The sequence below is a fragment of the Manis pentadactyla genome, chromosome 17 (assembly GCF_030020395.1).
Source record: "Manis pentadactyla isolate mManPen7 chromosome 17, mManPen7.hap1, whole genome shotgun sequence".
Taxonomy (NCBI): domain Eukaryota; kingdom Metazoa; phylum Chordata; class Mammalia; order Pholidota; family Manidae; genus Manis; species Manis pentadactyla.
The window spans coordinates 55,072,786-55,092,873 of record NC_080035.1 but is presented as its reverse complement, the minus strand read 5'-3'; the positions used below and the strand labels follow the sequence as shown (position 1 = coordinate 55,092,873).

Genomic DNA, 20,088 nt, shown 5'->3' with positions numbered 1-20,088 from the left:
TCTGATATTTGGTTTGTTTTCTGTTTCTGTGGTGTCACTTTTAGGACTGATATTTTCTACATTGTCCCCAGTTGTCTGAAATTGTTACCAGTGACGTGAGTTGTGACTCAATTTCCCCATAGCTGCAGGGTGGTATGCCCTGTGTGTGTTTAACTGATCTGTCGTCTCTCCTTCGTTGCTAACACATCTGTACCTGCGCTTCCAACAAGAGGAATGGGAGCCACACATACTTTTTAATTTTCTAATAACCACATTTAAATTAGTAAAAAAAAAAAACCAGAAAACCAAGTGAAGTTAGTGTTGATACATTTCTTAACCCATTGCATCCAGAGCCTTACCTAAGCATGTAATCAATGTACAGTTAGCAGTAAGGTATTTCACATTGACTTTTGTACTAAGTCTTTACAATCCAGTGTGTGTTTTACACTTAACAGTATATCCCAGTGTGAACTCACCACATTTTGGGTGCTCGGAAGCCACTGGTGGCAAACGTTTTAACATGTATAATGCAAATATAGCTATCTATTTGCAGTGTGTTTAACAGTTACTTTGCAGTGATGTGTTAGAGATACTGAGTCAGCATTCGTCCTGCTCGTCTCTAGACCATTCTCCCTTGTCTGTCTTCCCTTGGGGATGTGTGGATGCTGTCTCCTCTTTAGCCAGCAGCAGCTCAGCTCCTGGGGATCCTTATCTGGTCCCCATAGGCCTTGGTTCTGTGAGGCTCCCCCAGCTCCTCCTCTGTGTCCCCTACACCAACACCACCAAACCACAGTGGCCATTGCCAGTGCTTTGTACTCGTTTTGAGGCCCAAATGCTTTACGTCAGTGGATCACCTCAGAAACAGTGAGAACCGACTTCTGTCTAAAGCACTGTAGAGGCTTCTGCGTATCTTAGTTTGAATTAATGTGTAGGTGTGTTTGTGTGGCATCAGCTCCCCCCATGACTTAGGCATTTACATTTCTTGATGAATGAATCTCAGACTCTGTGGATAAAGCGTGCTCTTCCAGAGGATCCTCCCTGATGATTTGTTCTCTGAGAGAGTGAGTGCCAAGTGCTGTGTATGCTTGAGGGGAGCTCTGGGCCGGAGTGTTGGAGATCAGCCCACTCATCACATTCTCAGCCACCCCCTGTGACTCCGGGTCAGGTTTGAGGTGCTGAGGGCTCCCCCACACCCACCTGTTTTTGAATTCCAAGGCAGATTGTGCTGTAGGATTACTGGAAACCAGAAGAGAGGACCCATGATGGCACTGCTCTGGCCTGGTTACCGTCATCCTCAACATCATTTCAGTGCCACTGCCTTCCATTGTTGTATACAAATCCTAAACTGATCCTATTTTTTTGTTTCTGCAAAATATAGTGCACATATCATTTTTTGACATTCTATGGTTTTTAGCGTAAGAAAATGAGCCTGTGGAACTATACATGTGTAGGGCATGTATGATTTTGTGTATATTTCTCGTGTTGCTTAAATATAGTTAAAATTTTTAATCTGGATTATGTCATTCAGTTTGCCTAATTTAACCATTTCTTTATTGTTGGACATCAGAGTTCTCTAATTTTTATAATTACAAAAAACCCAAGGGACCTTTGTGCAAATATGTTGTTCCTCCTTTGGACCACATTTCTGAAACACTTCTAGGAACTGAATTGCTTGAATAAGTATCAATATTTTGGGGGCAGAAAGGGCTTCCTGCTCTGATACTCAAATCAGTCAAATATGCATCTCTGGAATCTTACTATGTCATTGGGTAATACTGATTTCTTAATTTAAAAAATTGTATCACTTACTGTTTTATTCACATCTCTTTTCTCTCAGTCTGAAGATATTCTTACTTTTTTAAATGTACTTTGTTTTTTTATGACTAAATCAGCCTATGAAAAGTTGTGTTGGAATTATGATTTTCTTAATTTTTATCAGTTGTTTAATAATTAAGCCACTGATAATCTGCTTTGCTTGATTTTTTTATGACTTGGGATTCTATAAAAACTAGGATTTTGATTATTTGAATTTTTGTATGGGGCTAGAGAAATGACGTTTATTTACTTTTATATCTTTGTTTTCTTTTTCCTAGATATTCTCTAAGTGGTGGAGGAACTTCATCCCACTGAAATTCCTTTGGCATTTTGGGTTTTGTTTTTCCTTTTTTCTTCTTCATCCTCCTTTTTAAACGTCGAGGCCTTTGCTGACTCTGCTGAAGCGGTGCGCCATCGAGGGGTTGTCCCCCGCCCCGGCCCGGCCCTTCCCGCCCCAGGCACCTGTCCCAGAGCACGCACGGTCCTTCCTCACCGGCCTCGGCCAGGTGAAGTCTCAAGGTGGGGTGGGGGTGGGGGTGAGCTCCTTAAAGCGATCATTTTATTTTATTATTCTTGTTTTTAATTTTAACCATACTGCACATATCAAAGAAAGTGTCTTTAAAAACAGAAACAAACCCTGAAATGTATATTTGGGATCACACTAAGGCAACTGAAGAAACGAAACCTCAGGTATCCTGCTTTAAGTTGGTGAGTCCTCCTCCCCGGGAGACGGAGAATCGCTCTGGTGGATCAGTGTACAGACGTGTATATAGTGTCATTTTTACGGAAACCCTTTTGGCGTGCATAAGGAATCACTGTGTACAAATTGGCCAAGTGCTTCTGTAGATAATGTCAGTGGAGTAAATATTTGACAGGCCATAACTTGAGTCTATTGCCTTGCCTTTATTACATGTAAATTTTGAATTATGTGACCAGTGATTTGGGTTTTATTTTGTATTTGCAGGGTTTGCCATTAATAATAATTAATGCCCCTCTTACGGAACACTCCTGTTTGTACCTCAACACATGCAGATTTTCCTCTTGTTGGCCCTGTAACCCTTTGGTACACTTAGAAGTTGATTTCCCTTCTCATTGATGGTACTATTTCTTAGTGTTTTAAATTGGAACATATCTTGCCTCATGGAGCTTTAAATTATTATTTCAAGTTTCTCCCCAATGGAGTGCTCTCGTCTGTCATTTGTTTGGAATCGTGCCACTGCCAATCCTGCGCCAGCTGTACCATCCTTTCTAGTATGATTTTCTGTCGCACCTTGTAGTGAAATCTGCGTATCATCTTGCCCACCTCCAAATGTCTGAATGCTTACACGAATAAATTTTATAACACACACACACTTTGTATACTCTCCTTGATGTGTGACTCCCAAGAGATAGTGTACCTGTGGTGTGTGCGGTTGTGTGATGAGACATTTCACCAGCTCCAGTAAGAAGTGCCCACATTCAGATGGTATATGTCCAGGTTGGTTCCCTATGCCAGCCTTAAAAAAAACTGGTCATTGAGAGCACACAGCTGAGTATTGCTGATTTGTGAAATTGCTGTCTTCCCAGGGTGGTTTTGTTTCCTTAAAGGAGCTCATGTCTGCTACTTGCCACCCAGGTGTCTGTATTTTTCTTGGCCTGTGGCAAGGCCTTGCTTACCAGTGGGGTGACTGATCTCTGGGTCTTCAGGATGGGAAATGGTTCTTGCAGCAATTTTGTGATTTCAGTACATGGGGCCTTCTTTTCTATTTGTTGATGATGAAACACTGTCATCTCCTTTTGGAGTAGCAGTTCTTGAGGGGGAAGACAAAGAGTTTTTGAAAGCCAGGAAGTTACTGGGTAGACTTTGGGATGGAAGGTCAGGTACCTGTCAGCCACTGGCCTGGACAGGGAGAGGACAGAAGCCTGAGCCACAGAGGTTTGAGAGTGGGTATTATTTAGGTTTGTTAATGGAGTTTAGTTTTTAAGCTCTGAAATCAATTATGATTTTTTAAAGTTAGAAGTAGATTAGGGTTGAATATTTATGTAAGGGATGCATTTTGGTTAGGGGGAAGTGGAACTGAATTGCTCATTCTTACTGTGCATGGTATTCTCCAGTAAGAATATTAACTTGAACATATTTGAAACTTGAGCATATTCCATTTTGTTTCTAGAAAGTATTCTGGGTGAGGAAACTATTTGTCTCCCTATGGGGTGTAAGCCAAAGATCCGTTTTGTCCATTGCAGGGGAAGATCGCTCAGGAAATGAAACAGGTCCCAGGTCTGCCCATCCGACTCTGAGGGAGCCAGTGCTGGCAGCAGCTTTCTAATGTAGACATCTCCTAATTAGCCAGTGGGCAGTGAGGTCAAGAGAGATGCTGAAGAAAATCCCTAAATGAGTAATGGGTTTGCTGATAGGTAGACTGGATTCTAGTCAGGCATATGAATAGTTGGCACATACTCAGCAATCACTAGACTGTGGTACACACCACCACCTTCTACATAAAGCAGCCAGTTATTTCTTTAGAGTATTTTTGAGCATCTTCTGTCAGTTAAGCTTCCTGGAGGAGATGTGGTTTGACCGCATCTTAAAGGTAGATCCTCTCCCCATGGTTGCCTCTGGTTCATCTCTGTAGACACACAAACTGATGCCTGTGTCTTTAAAGGCTCATGTGATCTGTGCCCTTTGAAGGGCACCTTATTTAGCCAAGGAGGCTACTGTTAGGGTATGCATTTTAAGAGACCAGCTACAGTGGAACCTGCCTCGGATAACATACTCTACTGTTGGTGTCCAACCAACCAGACCACAGAGATCGGCAGATGGGTTTACTAATGCTTGGAAGCCTTTAGATGCCAACCCCCAGCAGCTAACAGCTGATGTGCACAGGGAAGCCCAGCTGCTGCCTTTTGGGAGCCGGGCAACTCTTCTACAGAGAAGAGTTAGTCTTGCACCTGTCTTGTAACCAATGCCACACACCTTCCCAATCCAGCAGCTTTGTTCTTGACTTGGTCTTGTGAAGTGTCTGGTTTGGTCCTTCATTATCTTGTATCTTTCTTTTAAGAAAGCATAGATCCATTATAAACATTTTTGTATTTCCTTCTTTAAAAAATATAGTTTCTGTATTTCTGCTATAAAGTATGGCAATCAATGGGGAGAGTGGCAGGGTGTGTTCTTAAGGACAGGTTACTGTATCTTGCAAGGGTCAGTAAAGTTCACAAAACCAATTGTTTTGTAATTTTGTGTTTTGTGTGTAGAGGGAGTAGATGAATGTTGTATCCCGCCCTCCTTGACATCCCACCCCAAGTTCATATGTTGAAATCCTAACCCCCCAACCGTGATGGTATCTGGAGGTGGGGCCTTTGGGAGGTGCTTTGGTTATGAGGGTGGAGCCCTCGTGGATGGGATTAGTGCCCTCAGACTCCACAGAGCGTCCTTCACCCCTTCTGCCATGTGAAGACACAGCCAGAAGCCACTGCCTCTGACCAAAGGAAGGCTCTCGTCAGAGGCTGAGTCTGCTGGCCCCTTGGTCACAGACTTCCCAGCCTCCAGAACCGAGGTAAGCATGTGTTGATAAGCTGCCCCGTCTGTGGTATTTTGTGACAGCAGTGCTGATGGACTGAGTGTCTCCGAGATGCCTGGAAGTTCTGGAGTGGTCTAAATTGCTCACCTGATTGGGACTTCTGTTTTCTTTGAAATCAGAAGGATCAGAGAGGTGCTAGCCACAGAGCAGAACTGTAGTGTCCATGGTTTAGAATCACAACTACTGGAGTGGGAGATCACCTTGTCCCCAAGCTTCATAGGCATGTGACTTCTGGAGGGAGTCTTCCTGACACAGCCTCTGCTATCTCAGCGACTGGGGTCATGTATCCCAGCCAGCTTGTTCTGGGCCCCTTTGCAAAGGCAGAGGAAGGTAGGCCCTCCTGTCTGCTTTGCTCTCATCCATTGGGTTTTAGTCCTTTTATTGCCACTGATGACCAGTCTCCTAGGAAGTTCTGCTTTCCCAGTACCAAGTTAGAAGAAGCAGATAGACTGTAAACCACCAAGTTCTCTGGAATCCATTGTTTGTCTTAATGAGGGTGTGTCCATTCTGTCCCCCTGCCCCGCAGTGCCCAGCCAGTGCCACCCCTCGCCCTGGAGGCAGTGCCTGCTGGTTCCTGCTCCCCCTGCCCACCTGCACTGGATGCAAATAAAGATGATACCAGGTTGGTTAAGTTTTGCCTTAAAACTTCAATATGCTGGATTGTGGCGTGAGGTATTTTTATTCCCTTTTGTTAGTACTTAAAACCATCTGGTACATGTTGTAAGGCAAACGATTAACACATCTCAAGCTACTCGTCCACTTGTACATTGCCGTTCACCAGTCACAGCTCCACAAAGTCGGGGTCGTCCTGTGTTTCTGGGTGAGGGGCTTTCCCAGCTGTGGCACAGAGCACTGGGAGAGAGCTGCTGGGCCGGTCGCCCCCCACAGACTGCGTCAGAAAGGGCTTGGGACTAGCAGCCACCCGGTCTCCACAGACAACAGGCAAATGGGCTCTGACTCCCGGCGCCAGTGGTGACCGGAACCGTGTTCCCTGTGTAGTCCGACTGTCGAGGATGTACAGTGTCACACTGTTGATACCCCAGGCATGGGGAAATGAGTATGAGGAGGAGAAAAGAATGTTTCTTGAAGACAGGCACAATATATATAACTACTGAATGCGCAGTTCCAAACCCCAGTTGCAGTAGGATACGGGGATGATAACGGGGCCTGCGCATGGCTACTTCATAGCGCTTCTGCATCTGCTGAAGCGTACAAATCTCCATGACGTAACATACCACAAATGACCCCGGTTACTGACATACAGGTTTTCATGCTTGTGAAACAGACAGCAAAACACCACAGCTTAATATCCTCCCATTGTGTACACCACTCACAGTACAGTGATAAGGTCCAGATATCACACTGGATTTCAGCTTAACAGAAAACAACCCGCCACACTTTGCAAATAGTAAACACAAACAATTTGGTCAACTTGCACCCAGAAATAGGTCTGATGACCAGTTTCATGCTTCACTGGAGCATGAAACCCCAAAGTGGAATAGTGTGCTGCAAATTGCTTATTAATCAAAGAAGTAAATCCTACTAACTTCCTATTATTATAAAAGTAGAAAGATTGAAAAAAAATCTGAAAATGATCTCATTTGCTTAAGACTGTGCCATGTGTATCACAAACACTGGAAAATCTCTATTTTAAAATGCAGCAGCCTATAAATCAAAAAGTTTAAGAAAAAGAAGAGCTCTTGCCCTGTCTTTTGGTTGAACGGATGTGTTTGTACTGCTTTTAAGGTGCAGTTGTGGAGGAAAAATGTCATTTGGCACTATGTTAATGACGCTGTTTAATACTGGCACAAGCTAAAAACAGCCCCACCGAATGATAGACGAAATGCCACTGGCATCAGCGGTGGGAGCACAGTTCCGTTCAGAGGAGAAATTAACCGCTTGAAAAGACAAGGGTAAAAACAGTTTTGTGCAGACAGATGAGTTGTTGTGAAACCATGTTTTTGTTTTCCAGACGGGTGTTAATTTTACTAGGGCTTCATTAATACAGAAGAAAGTAAATGTCTTCCAGGAAAGCAGCCGCTGCTGAACCAATCAAACGGGTCGTGACATCAGTATACATGAGATTCTTTGTGACTCAGAACGTGAGCACGTGAGGCCGAGCTGGTAGCACTTCGGATCACCTCCATCCACCTAAGATAAGAAAGCAAAGTTGACTGTGAAGGGTCACTTTTTATAAACCTGTGACTGAATTTTTCTTGGTTTTTAAACACCATTTTAGCAGAAGAGTTCTTAAATGGACTGTTAGTACCCAGTTTAATGAGAACAGGGCTAAGGGTTCCTCCAGGTGTTCCTCATGAATACAGTTTGAGAACCACTGACCCAACGTGCCCTAGACGGATATGCCTGGCCCAGGGGATGCACACTACATGTAAAGCAGTTAGAGGTAAAGTGGCTTCTTGCTCTACCTCTGTACTCTTTTACTTGTGGACAATGGTATGCCACATTCGAGTATTTGCAGTATATCAGGGAGATGGCAGTGCTCGTTGTCGTAGGTGGGCACAACTGGCATCTGGTGGGTAGAGGCCAGAGGTGCTGCTAAAGACCCTACGATGGACAGGACCCCCTCGGGCCTCCCACCAAAAAAACCCCCAGAATTAACTGGTTTAAAACGTCAGTAGTGCTGAGGGTTAGAAAACCAAGCTTCTAACATAGTTTTAGAAATTCCCTAATCACAGGTCCTCTTCGGATCTTACCACCTTGCAAGGCTAAATTATCCTTGTGCAACAGTGACAAGACCCCACCATGGATCAACCTAGCCTTCGAGCTCAGTGTACACTGTCTGTCCAGTCCAGGACTGAACGTGGGAACTGCTAAGCCCTGGGCTCACATTTCAGGCAATATGGTTGAGGAGCTTAGGTTTGGGGATGTTCTGGGAGGCTTCGCTCCTGTTTTAAACCACTGTGCTGTTTCACCCGAACTAACTTGGAAATGTGTACAGTTCATAGTTGGCCCATCCATTAGAAACCCTTATGGGTTCACAGTGCTGGTGGGGAGCCAGGGAACTTGGCCTGTCAAAAGGGGCAGGAAAGAAATTTCTTCCTTAGTGAGGATCATGACCTCTGTCCCCCAAAGCTGGTGGTTCCACAGTGACGCCTGCTTTTGGAGCATCTGATAAGATACAGTGCCCAGAGGCCCAGATTTTCTACTTTTCAGTTTCATCAAACATGAAGGCCTGGCTCTTTCCATTTTACTTTAATTTCTTGGGGAAATGAAGACTGTGGCCCTGGGGTCTCATATCTCACACAGGCAGTCTCACTGAGGTAGCCTCCAAAGCACTAGGATTTTGTCCCCTTGTGTGCCCTTCCGGCCATAGCCCTGTCAGGCCCATGACAGCTAAGCCTGAGAAACACGTCACATTTAAAAGTGATGTGTGCCATTAACCAACATGGACATCATCACCCCCGGGAAACCATGGTGCCACTGGATTCTGTGGGAATGGAAGTGGCCACTGCCATCAGGCAGAGACCCCCAGATCCTGTGAAATACTTCCATTCTAAGCATTTGGCCAGGCTAGGAGGACAAGTGCAGTTTGGAAGGGAGTGATTGCCCAGGCCCACAGTGGGTAGCCACCGACAGGAAGACCTTACATGCCTGGTCCTTTAGAAGAAATCTGTTCAGAAGAGCAGAGGGGAACACCTACCTTTCGAAAGTGTACTCGCTTTCAGCCCTGAAGTAGTACACGTGGGACTTGAAATGCAGCTTGAACACGTGGTCTTTGTGGATGTCCTCAGACTCTGAGGGAATGGTAAGGGAATATCCAAGCAGAGGCAGGCTGGCCAGGGGATGATTGTCCTGGAAAACGGTCAACAGAAGGTGGCTCTGGAGAGGCAGGTGGTGAGCCTGGCTACAGCCACCCACCCGGTGGCACCTCGGACCCGGATCCTCAAGTAATCCCGTCATTTGTCCAACCAGTAGCCGTTTTCCAGGCTGAAATGGTCCTTCAGCAAATGGATAATGTCAGCCTTCACTTAGCGTTGAGGGTCTACAGCAGGCCTATGGTGGGACCCGTTTCCTCCCAATGCCTGGCTGGGCAGGTGGCAGGCCGCCTGCTCCACAAGAAAGGGGGGGCCCAGCCCCATGCAAGGCACTTACCTGGTGTGACTTGTAGAAGAACAGGCAGAAGTTCGTGAACACCACCCACAACTTCTGCCACCCGTTGCTGTTTTTGAATTTCCTCAGTAGGTTCCCAGACAACTGATTCTGAAAGACAGGTAGGCGTGTAAAGAGTGCAAATGGGGCGGCACCCCCTCATCCCCCGCGGTGGGGTGTAGCCTGAGCCCACAGGGCTGTGTAAGGGACAGGCTTCCTGCAACTGACTTCAAAAAATGGCCTCAACTGTGTCTCCCCCGATACGATAAATCTTAGCCCCCAGCACCACAGACTGTGACCGCAGTTGGCAATAAGGTTGTTGCCAATATAATTAAAGAGCTCAGGCTGGAGAAGGTTGGGCCCTAAACCACTCTGACCCCAGTCCTTAGAGGTGAGGAGACACCCAGGGAAGGCTGTCCGGTGCCACCAGCTGCAGTGAACACCAGGGCCAGCTGGCAAACCACAGCAGCTGCAGAGGCGAGGAAGGGCAGCCTTCACGACCCCTTGGTGAGGCCAGTTTGTTAAGGCGCGGTGGGGAAGGCCGTCCCTGCCACAGTAGGCTCTCCGGAGCCCTGGCCCAGCAGCTCCTGGCCTCCCTCTAGTGGTCCCGGGCAGGGAGGAAGGCTGGACTGCAGCAGAATGAGGTCCTGCCCGACCGCTCTGCACTCAAGTGACTGCTCCAGGCCCCTCGAGGCCACTGGCTGTGAAGAGGACGCTGAGCAGGATGTCCATGTCCGTAACAAGCGGGCGACTCATCACCAGGGAGACTCGAAGGGAATGGGTAGTGATGGACCCAGAACCCTGTGAATGTAACTACTGCCGAGTTCACTTAAAAATGGTTAAATGGGCAAATTTACCACAATAAATACTAAAAATATACCTGAGTCTGCTTTATTCTAGCCCTTCAGTACTTTTCCTATACCTTGTACTTAAAAATGCTTATTGGATTAAATGCAAGTGTCCCCTACGCCAGGAATGGGTATGAAAAAAATATAAGGTCTCTGCCGAGTTGCTTCTGAGCCAATAAGGAGACAAATGAACAGTGAGTCAGACGGAGAGAACACAAGGCAGAGGCCATCCCTGGGGGCTCAGCTAAACCAAGGGATCACTGCAGACAGGGTGCAGGGGTCCCGTCATCCCATATGGCTACCACTGGCAGGGACAAGCAAGGGGGGAGGGCTTTGAGTTTCAGGTGACTGATGGTGGCGACCAGAATTGGGGTCTGATGCTTTTGTGATCACAGTCACATACTTGCTGGAGGGAAGCCGAGTAGCACATTCTTCTTTCCTCATACTTACAGATTCTTCCGGACAAGAGTCCGAAAGACCTTCCTCTTAGACACAGAGCCAGTCCCCAGGGGGGTGTAGACAGTTGAGCCGGCTTCTAGGCGGGTTCACGAGGATGTTCGCACTTCCGCCGGCCACCACAGGTCACAGCCCCTACGCTCTGGCCTCTTTCCTGTCACTCCAGAGGCTGAACCTTCTTGTCTGTGTGGATGACCCCTACCTAGGTCTGTCTGCAGCTGCGGGAGGGGTCCACATCCACGACCCAGAACCAGCCCGTGCCCATTTCCTGACCCCCTTTCCCAGCAGCTGCTTCTCCAGACTCCCTGACAGAAGGAAGGCCCCTCTGTTCCTCCCTCTTCTTGGCTGCTATAACTGCTCAGCCCTTGTGGGCTGAATGGTCCCCAGAAGATAGGTTGAAATCCTAACCCCGGTACATGTCAATATGCCCTTACTTGGGGATAGGGTGGGCCCGGGTGCAATCGCTGGTGTCCCTGTAAGAGGAGGCTGTTTTAGCATAGATGCAACCGGGGAGGTTGCCAAATGAGACAGGCCAGCTGGGGGTCAGCGCCCACAAGCTGAGGAACACCAAGGATTGTGGGCAACCACCAGAATCCAGGAGAGCGTGGACAGACCTCCCTCAGGGTCCCCAGCCCTGCCCACACCTTGATCTCAGGCTGCTGACCCCCAGCGCCGTGAGGATAACTTTCCAGTTCAACCAGTGTGTGGTGGTGTGTTAGGGCTGCCCCAGGAACGGACCCCCTCCCACACTTAAAAGCACTCTCATCACTTGACTGAGAACCCTGTGCTGGTTCCAGCGGCAGGTGATGCATCACACAGGCCATCCTGGCGGCAGCCCCCTACATCTGATGAGCCCAGTGCCCACTGCCTCACCCCCCCAAACATCCCCAGTACTTGTTTCTCCCTGCTTGAGCGCCACATGAGACAGAGTCAGGAGAGAAGCTGGCATGTAGGCTGGAGGAAGCATGCCAAGGCTCTTCAGGCCAAGAGGCAAAATCTCCAAGATATTTCTGGTAGCTATTTAAAAATGTAAAACCCTGATCTTAGTCCCAGGCTGTACACAAGCAGGCTCCCCACCCTCTCCTGACGTAGGCAGAGGACTGCAGCTGTGCAGGCCTGGCCCCTAGAAGAGCTGGCCTCGGAGGTGCCTCTGGGCTGCCCAGGACCTACCTGACTTCGGTGTTTGCTGCATTCTTGAATGGCCTAATGCCTCCAGGAACTAAGGTTTCAAGCCTACCAAATTCCCACTGTCACAGGCCTGTCGTCACAAAGGTCAGCATAAAGTGAAGCGAGCGATTTCAGTGTTGCACCAACGATCAGCCTCAATGGACAGACTAGGGCTGATCGGGTGTTCTTCCCACCAGATCGATGGTCACTGGTGGCCCCCCACTCCTTCCACTTTGGGAAGATCCAGTGCCCGGTTAGGCATCTCTGGCCGGCAAGCTGTGAACAAACCCGGTGGAGGTGTGGAGGGAGGGAGAAGGCTGAGTCGCGAGCAGTCAGGAGAGAGGCCATTCCTGCCGGGGCGCCTGTGCCTCAGACACAGCTCTGCAAGGACGTTTTTTAGAAGTAGGCACGGGTTTGAGAGCACCAGGAGGAAAACTCAATAAAAAGAGTTCCATGGAACTGTTAAGATCATTTCCAGAGAACCATCTCAGGGCTTCCCGATAGCATATCCATAAGGAATGTTCAGCACACTCCCAATACTATTGGTTCAAAAAGCAGAATGCTGCTCTTTGCTCAGCCTCTCACGTGCTGCTTTCTGGGCCAGGCAGGCGTGGTTAGGAGATAAACCTCAGGTTTCAGAGAATCCAATGCCTCTACTAAATGGTGTGCACCCCCAGCAGTAGGGCCTGGGGCAGCAGCCCGGAATCAAACACGGTAATTACGTGTGAGACGTGAATGTTCACACAAAACTAAGCAGCTTCATGACAGCTCAGGTCTGGTTCTAAAAACCAGTGGCACTTGCAGTTTTAGAGCTTTCTGGGCCTGACACTGAAAGGGGAAGGATTATGGACCTGGCCTAGAGGATTCCTAGGGAATGGAGGGTTGTCTGCAACCCTGGAAGATTCATTGCTGCACCCCGGGGAGAGCCAGATCACCAAAGACCACACGGGGCCCACCCGGAGAGCTGTGTCACGACCACTGACGCAGCTCTGATGTGGCCTCAGCCCTTGAACACCCGATTTCAGGGCTGGGGTGGGGGCTGCTCAGGTCGCAGCCACCCTGGCACCTGGGGGTGGCTACCTGCCTGCACTGGCTGCCATTTCCAGGCAAAATGCCTGGACAGTCTGCCCACGCCTCCCTTCTGTGAGGAAAGACGGTGGCGGGGCCCGGGGAGCACAGTGACCACCGTGCTGGCAAGCGGGGCTGAATGAGGGCCAGGAGACGCGCCCGCCCCCCCATCCCCGGAGGTCTGTGCCCCCGGGTGAGTGCCCGCACCTCCACGGCGACGCTGAAGTCCACCATGGAGACGCTGGTGTTCCGGTGCCAGCACACGTGCACCATGGTGTTGCCGCGCTGCGGGGCCTGGCGCTCCAGCGACGTGCGCGAGGCGCTGAGGTCATCCTCCGACTCCTGGTCGCCCACCACGGCCTCATCCGGGGACTCTGCACCGGGCACGAAAGGTGCGTGTGATCTTGCTCCCCAGGGGGAGCACCCGTTTCCTGCCACCCCGCAGGACCCCAACGGGACTGGAGGGTGGGAGGCTCCAGCGGTCCAGCACTGGGGCCCCCGTGCACCCACCGGGCGGGAACTCATGTGAGCAGCCCTGCGCCCGTCAGGGCCGCACCCAGGGGCGGGCCAGCCTCCCCTCTGCCCAGGGGCCTCCGACACCCTGGGCCGCATGCCCGCGGTGCTGGCCCAGCGCGGAGGATGGCCCCAGTTCTCTCCCGAGATGCTGACATTCTGTGGGGCAGGCGGCAGTGTTGCCCAGAAAAGGTGACGACGTCCTGCTCCCTCACACTCTTTTAAGGGGTGTGTGTGTGTTTTTAACATTTAGAAAAAAAGTAAAAAAAGTACCTTCATATTTAGCTGTTAATGCAAATGACCCTGGATGTAAGGCCCACCTGGTAGGGCGATTTTAGATGCCACAGAGGCCCCCCTCTAAGCCGGAGCTGCTGCCCCCCCCCATCGCCGTTCCTAGAGGCGGCGGGCTCCACTGCGCCAGAAAGGCTGCCCTCCCCACTTACTGGTGTCCGGGGGGCTGCTGGCCAGGAACTCGGGGGCGGGGCCACTGCTTTTCTCTGCCAAGTCAATGGCCATCTGTATGTCCTCAACCCACTTTTCCATCTCGGACCGAGAACTGAGAGAAAGATGGCCGTCAGGTTTTCAGACCACAGCAGGTGGAAGGGCAGACAGGCGGTCAGGGTCCTGGTTACCTGGCGGCCACGACGACGGACTGCCGCTGGCCCCGGAGCGTGAGGCAGTGGGGCACGCCCCACTCATCTTCACTCTCCTCTATCTGTGGGATGAGTGTTCACAACGTTACCGCCAAGGAGTGAGTGAGACGTTCAGATGCATTTTCAAACATTCACTAAGCTGGCTACACCCCCGGGGAACCAAGTCAGAAAAACCACAATCAGGAAAATGACAGGAAGGTCAAAATGTGTTGAATTTTTTGGCAGAGCCCATAAACTTCCCTCTGTCCAACCAGTGAGGAGCATGCGGGTATAAGCCAGAGAAATCATCCTGTGCAGACTGGCAGCCTGTCTGCGTCTGTCAGCCAAGGGTCACAGAACACAGAGCCCCGCCTACTGGCACATCTTGGGTGGCTCCCTGGTCTAGGTGGGCTCCATTTCTCCACTCCTAGATGGTGAGGATTGTCTGTAGGGCCCCTGGGGCCAGACATGGGACAGTGAGAGGCGAATTCACACCACATGGCCACGTCAGCTTGTCTCTTGATTCTAGAAGGAACATACCCCATGTCCTGTGTGCAGGAAGGGCAGCCACGTCCCAGAGCCCCTCTAGGGGACCCCAGCGAGGTCTAGGTTTCCCATGGAGCCTGTGATGGTATGGTTCCCTTGTCAAGTCCCTCCTTTTTCTTCATGTCACTGTCACCGGCCCTTGTCCCCTTTAGCCTGGTCTGCAAACTGCAGGCGGCCCGGAGCGAGAGGCCCCTGTCCCATGCCCACAGCGCATACTCACGGTCATGCCAAAGAGTGGAAGCTGCCCGTGGACTTTAAACTGATTCGAGGCTGTCAGCCCCCTGCTCGTGTACAGCAAGACATCGTTGAACTAGAGGAACAAGGACAAGTGCGCCTGAGACAAACGCAGCTCCGTTTGAAACCAAGGACAGAAAGTATGCTTTCAAAATCTTGCATAACTCTTTGATCTCAGTGGCCCCAGTCTGAGCAGCTTCGGCTGTTCCTCATGCCTTCCAGGTACCCCACTCTGGTGGCCGAGGCCAGCCCTGTGACCCCATGGACGTGGGGACAAACTGCGCTCACCACTTACCAGGAAAAACATGCGCTGCTGGAGTCCCTTCCCAGACAGCTTGCTGAGGCTTCCCAGGCGAATGAACTCCTGCGGAGAAAAGAGACCCCGAGAAGTGGTGCCATGGAGAGCATGGGAGATTCTGGCTTCACGACTACCCTGTTCCCGGTAAAAATCAGCATCAACCACTGCTTCCTGAACGCTGTGCTAAGCCCTTCCTAAGCTCCTCTCCTTTCCCAGAACCTGCGAGGCAGCCCATCAGCTCCAACAGAGAGGAAGCCCACGCTCGAGGCCTGGCAGTATGCCTGCGGCTGCACGGCCTGGGCCAGGGGCTGGCCCACACCGGACCTATGACCACGTTCTTGACCCCAGGCCCTGTGGGCTTCCTGCTGGGAGGAAGGTGACAAGGACCTCCAGCCAGATCCAAGTGGCAGCAGGGCACCAGGAAGACAGATAAGCCATAGGAGAGGACTATGAATAAAGGACTGTTCTCCATCACTTAAAACTCTGGTTCTCAAAAGCTAGTCATTGTTCTAGGATAAAAGAGTGACAGCCAGTGCGTCTAAAAAGCTTTTCCTCCCAGACTATAAATCCTTAAGGGCATGGGCCATTCAGGGCACTTAAAAAAAAAACCCACAAAACTATCATTTTAAAAATTGTGGTAAAATACACATAAAATTTACCATTCATGACCCTTAGTGCACTCACAGCGTGCATCCACCACTACTGTCTAGGTCCAGAACTTTTCATCCCCCAAAAAGAACCCCCATGGCCACTCAGCAGTCACTCCCCACTTCCCCTTCACTAGCACCTGGTAGCTGCCAATCTATTTTCTGTCTCTATGGATTTGCCTATTCTGGATAATTCAAAATAAATCCTATCATGTAACAGATGGTCTTTTGTGTTTGCCTTCATTCACTCAGTCATGTTTCAAGTTTCAGTCATGTAGTATGTATCAGAACTTCATTCCTTTCTGTGGCTAAATATTTCATTTATATGGATGTACCACATTTAATTTACTCACCTGTTGATGGGCATTTGGGTTGTTTAGCCTTTTGGCTACTGTGAACAGTATTCATGTTCAAGGTTTTGTTTCAACACTTGTTTTGAGTTCTCTTGGGTATATACTCAGGAGCAGAATTGCTGGGTCATACAGAAATTCTGTGGCTAACTTATTCAAGAACCACCAAACATCTTCCACAGTGCTGCTTCTAAAACATGGCTGCAAGTTCTTCAACACTCATTCCATAGAGTGGCCTCTTCCTCGCATGTGGGTGGGCTGGTGACTGATGGAAGTGACCTGACCTATGTGACTTTTGAGAATAGGTCATGAAATGACACGTAGCCTCTGCTTTGTCCCTGAGACCCTTGCTCTTGGAACTCTGAGCTGCACATAAGCACTAAGACAGCCCTGAACCCAGGCTAGCGAGGCCGCTCACGGGCTCTCTGTGCACATCCTCCCGCCATCTCCACTGGGCGTCAGGCTTGAACCCTCAGGCCAGCCCACCTGGCACCGCGTCAGGGTCACACAGAGCGGAAGAATCACCTGGTTGAGCCCTGCCCAATTCCTGACTTGCAAAACCATCACATACCCTACAAGGTTTTTAGGCACTAAACAGCAGGGCGGTTGTTAAACATACCAACAGATTCCTGAACACCTACCAAGAGGTTTTTCTGTGCTCATCGCAGCTACTGAGCCAAGAATAGGGACTCAGCCAACTCATTCTGATTCCAGAGAATCACAGCCTGACTCAACTCTTTGGTGCTCTCTGAAATGTGTCTGCTGGTAATGTAACTGACATATTTTGGAGACCAACAAAGTAACATGTAACAACAAACCCTTGCGGGGCTGTGGGGTGGACGCTATCAAACATCATTGCTATAATAGGAGACAAGGTCTCGGGGCTGCTTCCACCACTGAAGGGAATCAGAGTGAGGGGTGCTGACCCCACGTGGTGCTCCCCCCCCTGCTGCCACCTCACACATCAGGAACACGTGTGATGAATTCTGGGATCTCAGCTGTTCCTTTTGTGGGAAGAAGGCGAGGAGCCTGAGGCGCTCACTGTAAAAAAGCAAAGGGAGCCAGTCTGTGTTCCGGGGGCTCCAGCGGCAGGGGACAGAAGGGCCAAGGCTCAGGCTTCCTTGTCTGAGTGCTGGAGATGCAAAATGTCTTTTGCTTAGGTTTTTTTTTTTTTAATCCTAATGGAAGAGGGAAAAAAAATTAAAGGCCCCTACTATCTTTAAGCTCAAGCTGCTTCCTTCTAGAGGGAAATCAAAGATGTCCAGGCCTCTTGAGTTTTGACCAAATGAACCCCACACATCCCCTCCAGTCCTGCTTCCTTCCTGAATGAGCTCCTCTAACCTGGAAGACCAGGCCAGGCAAAACTCCCAGGCACCCAATTCCGAGATAGGGAAGCACCCCCAGGGAGCCGAGCTCAGGCCAGGTGTGCTGGGCCTTTCTGCCTCAGGGAGAGAGCCTGCCTTCCAGGACAAGATACCATCTTAGACCGGCACCACTGGAAGGCTGAGTGGGATTATGCATAGAAGCCACGTTAGGAATTAGACACCAGGCAGCAGAGGGTGCATCTCTAAAAATACCTGCCTACCTTTATACTGAATTTTTAAAATTCCATCTGTACACAACTCTACAGAGCTCTCCTTCTACCCATTAGGTTATGTGATAATTTAAAATCAATTAATGACAACAAGGGCCTCTGACCCCTCCTTCCCATTTCCTTCAAGGTTGACTTTAACCCATCAATGGCTCTGAAGCCAGTTGATGAGCAAAAGACTATGGAAATAAGGCAGGCCCGAAGTTAGTTACCACCAAAATCTGACTTCACCTTTACAAGTAATAATGGCATCCCCTTCGGTTAGCACGTAGTTATGTGCCTGGCATGTGCTGGTTACATGAGCCTGTAAGTTCTCTCATCACCCCATTTTTCAGATAAACTGAGAAGCAAAATGATTCAGAAACTTGCCCAAGGTCACCTAGTGAGTGAGTGACAGAGCCCATATCTGGCTAAATGCTTATGATGTCTAGTAATCAATAGCTTTATAATAAGTGTTAGTCTCTTCAAATACATGGAGGTGGGGGAGGAGGAAATAATTCATTTCTGTGCTATTACTGCACATTAAATCTCATTTGATTCTTATGACCCATAATGATTGTGCAAATGATTGTGCATTGATTCTTATGACCTATGAGGAGAGGAAATGGTCCCCATGTTGCAGAAGGGCAAGAATGTTCAGTGCCTCATCCCCACTGGTGGAGCCAGAATTTGAACCCAGGGCCACCTGCTCCAATCCCCCGTTCCTTAGAGCACCGTGGGAGTCTTTCCTCAAAAGAAGAAATTCTTTACAGAAGAAATCCTTTACAGATGGCCCGTTTGCCACCTACCATAATCTGCTAAATATTTCATAATGTCCAGAGTTAGGAGGAAATTGCATTGATTCCACAGGGCTTCTGTGTGGGTGGGTAAATGTGGTTGTTATCTGCTGAGGCCTGGCAGAATTTTCTCACCAGTGGAGCTGAAGCAATTCCTAGCTTTAATTTCCACCCAGCACTTACCACATAAGTCTTCTGACAACCTTTCACAACTGGTTTTCCGATTGGTTTTGTAATTAGGCTTCCTGACACAAATGCCCAAAAACACAGGGAGGTTCCCTCATCTTCCTAAGTTACACAGATTTAAAGTCAGGCCCCTGACACACTGGAGTCAGGACGTGTCTGAAGACGATGGCAGGTATGCAGCAGAGCACAGGGGCCATAATCCCCTGCGGGATGATGTACAGTTTGAGAGGAGGAAGCTACAGGGATAAAGATCCCACAGAGGGAGTTGATGAGTTGTAGCAACTGACTAATATCTTTGATTCCTGGGCAATGACTGCTTCCTAGGAAGAGAACTGACAAAAGGCAGGCTACCCTGTATTTTTATATTCTCCCTGGCCTGGAAGGAACGTGTTTATGCAATGAGGCCCTGCTTAATTATGAATGACCTACATCTCAAGAAGGGTGCTGGTAGGTGAAGGTTAATAGCATAAGTGAACTTGCATCTTCCCCACAGTTGTGTTCTAGCTAAAAATGCAATTTAAATTCCTAATTAAAATTACATTATGTACAGAAAATTGAATCTTTCGAAAAGACTTTTCATGGGTACATGAGGATTTACAGCCTGCTTTCATGCACTAGCTTTTCCTAGGTCTTCCTATCACCATTTCATCCCGTTCTTTTTTTAAAAAACTGCTTTTATTTTCCATTTTCATTTATCTAAGTTTTAAAAATTAAAATAAGCTATTTCAAATCCTCTCAGAACATGTAGGGTGGAAAGGTTCAACTAGGAACTCAACTATTAAAGAGAAAAAGCAGAATATGAAGGCAAAGTCTTGTTTGGTCTCCTACCCCGACATTTTCGAATGTCACTTTAAGGTTCAAGGCATCACCCCTGCTCAGAAGGAGCGTATTTTAACTTGGAGTATCCATATTCAGAGGTTCAAATCTAAGTCCCTTAAGTACAACCTTTCTGGCTTTATCGCCACACACACAGAGCACAGCTGCTTACCCTTCCTGGAGTCACAAGATTGTCGATGCCAATCAGATCTTTCTTGAGTTCATGCAGCTTCTGGAAATTCTCCATCTTGATCATCGTACCGTGAAGCTGTGCAACCATTTCAGTGACCTCTGCCAAAGCAGCTGATGAAGGAAAGAGAGCGCCTGCAGCATTAATGGCTGGCAGGGTTCTTCCCCTGCAAAGTCTTTGAGCTCAACTCTCCAGGGCAATATCTCCAGGAGCCAAACATGTCAGAAGCCATCCTAGAGAAAATGCTAATTCTCATCATAATAAAAATCCAGTGGTTTGCTTTATGTATGTATTTGCTTTGCTTTAGTT

At 48.8% G+C, this 20,088-nt stretch overlaps 2 protein-coding genes across 6 annotated transcripts in view; one reads left to right on the top strand and one right to left on the bottom strand.

Annotated features, from left to right (window-relative positions):
• The window catches only part of STK24 (serine/threonine kinase 24), a 113,609-nt gene extending 107,191 nt beyond the window's left edge, over positions 1 to 6,418 (top strand). For 2 of the 3 annotated variants that reach the window (XM_036893889.2, XM_036893888.2), the window contains exon 11: positions 2,073 to 6,418. In XM_036893889.2, the coding sequence (XP_036749784.1) occupies positions 2,073 to 2,109 (37 nt within the window). In that variant the 3' untranslated portion in view covers positions 2,110 to 6,418. The remainder of the gene's footprint in view (positions 1 to 2,072) is intronic. The other variant, XR_008994595.1, reaches the window with a different exon arrangement.
• A 710-nt stretch (positions 6,419 to 7,128) lies between these two features.
• Positions 7,129 to 20,088, bottom strand: part of FARP1 (FERM, ARH/RhoGEF and pleckstrin domain protein 1) — a 284,581-nt gene continuing 271,621 nt past the window's right edge. For all 3 annotated transcript variants that reach the window (XM_036893886.2, XM_036893885.2, XM_036893887.2), the window contains exons 19-27: positions 19,762 to 19,892; positions 15,221 to 15,289; positions 14,912 to 15,001; positions 14,146 to 14,228; positions 13,957 to 14,069; positions 13,208 to 13,374; positions 9,465 to 9,572; positions 9,013 to 9,164; positions 7,129 to 7,502 (exon numbers count right to left, since the gene is read on the bottom strand). In XM_036893886.2, coding sequence (XP_036749781.1) covers positions 7,421 to 7,502; positions 9,013 to 9,164; positions 9,465 to 9,572; positions 13,208 to 13,374; positions 13,957 to 14,069; positions 14,146 to 14,228; positions 14,912 to 15,001; positions 15,221 to 15,289; positions 19,762 to 19,892 — 995 coding nt within the window. In that variant the 3' untranslated portion in view covers positions 7,129 to 7,420. The remainder of the gene's footprint in view (positions 7,503 to 9,012; positions 9,165 to 9,464; positions 9,573 to 13,207; positions 13,375 to 13,956; positions 14,070 to 14,145; positions 14,229 to 14,911; positions 15,002 to 15,220; positions 15,290 to 19,761; positions 19,893 to 20,088) is intronic.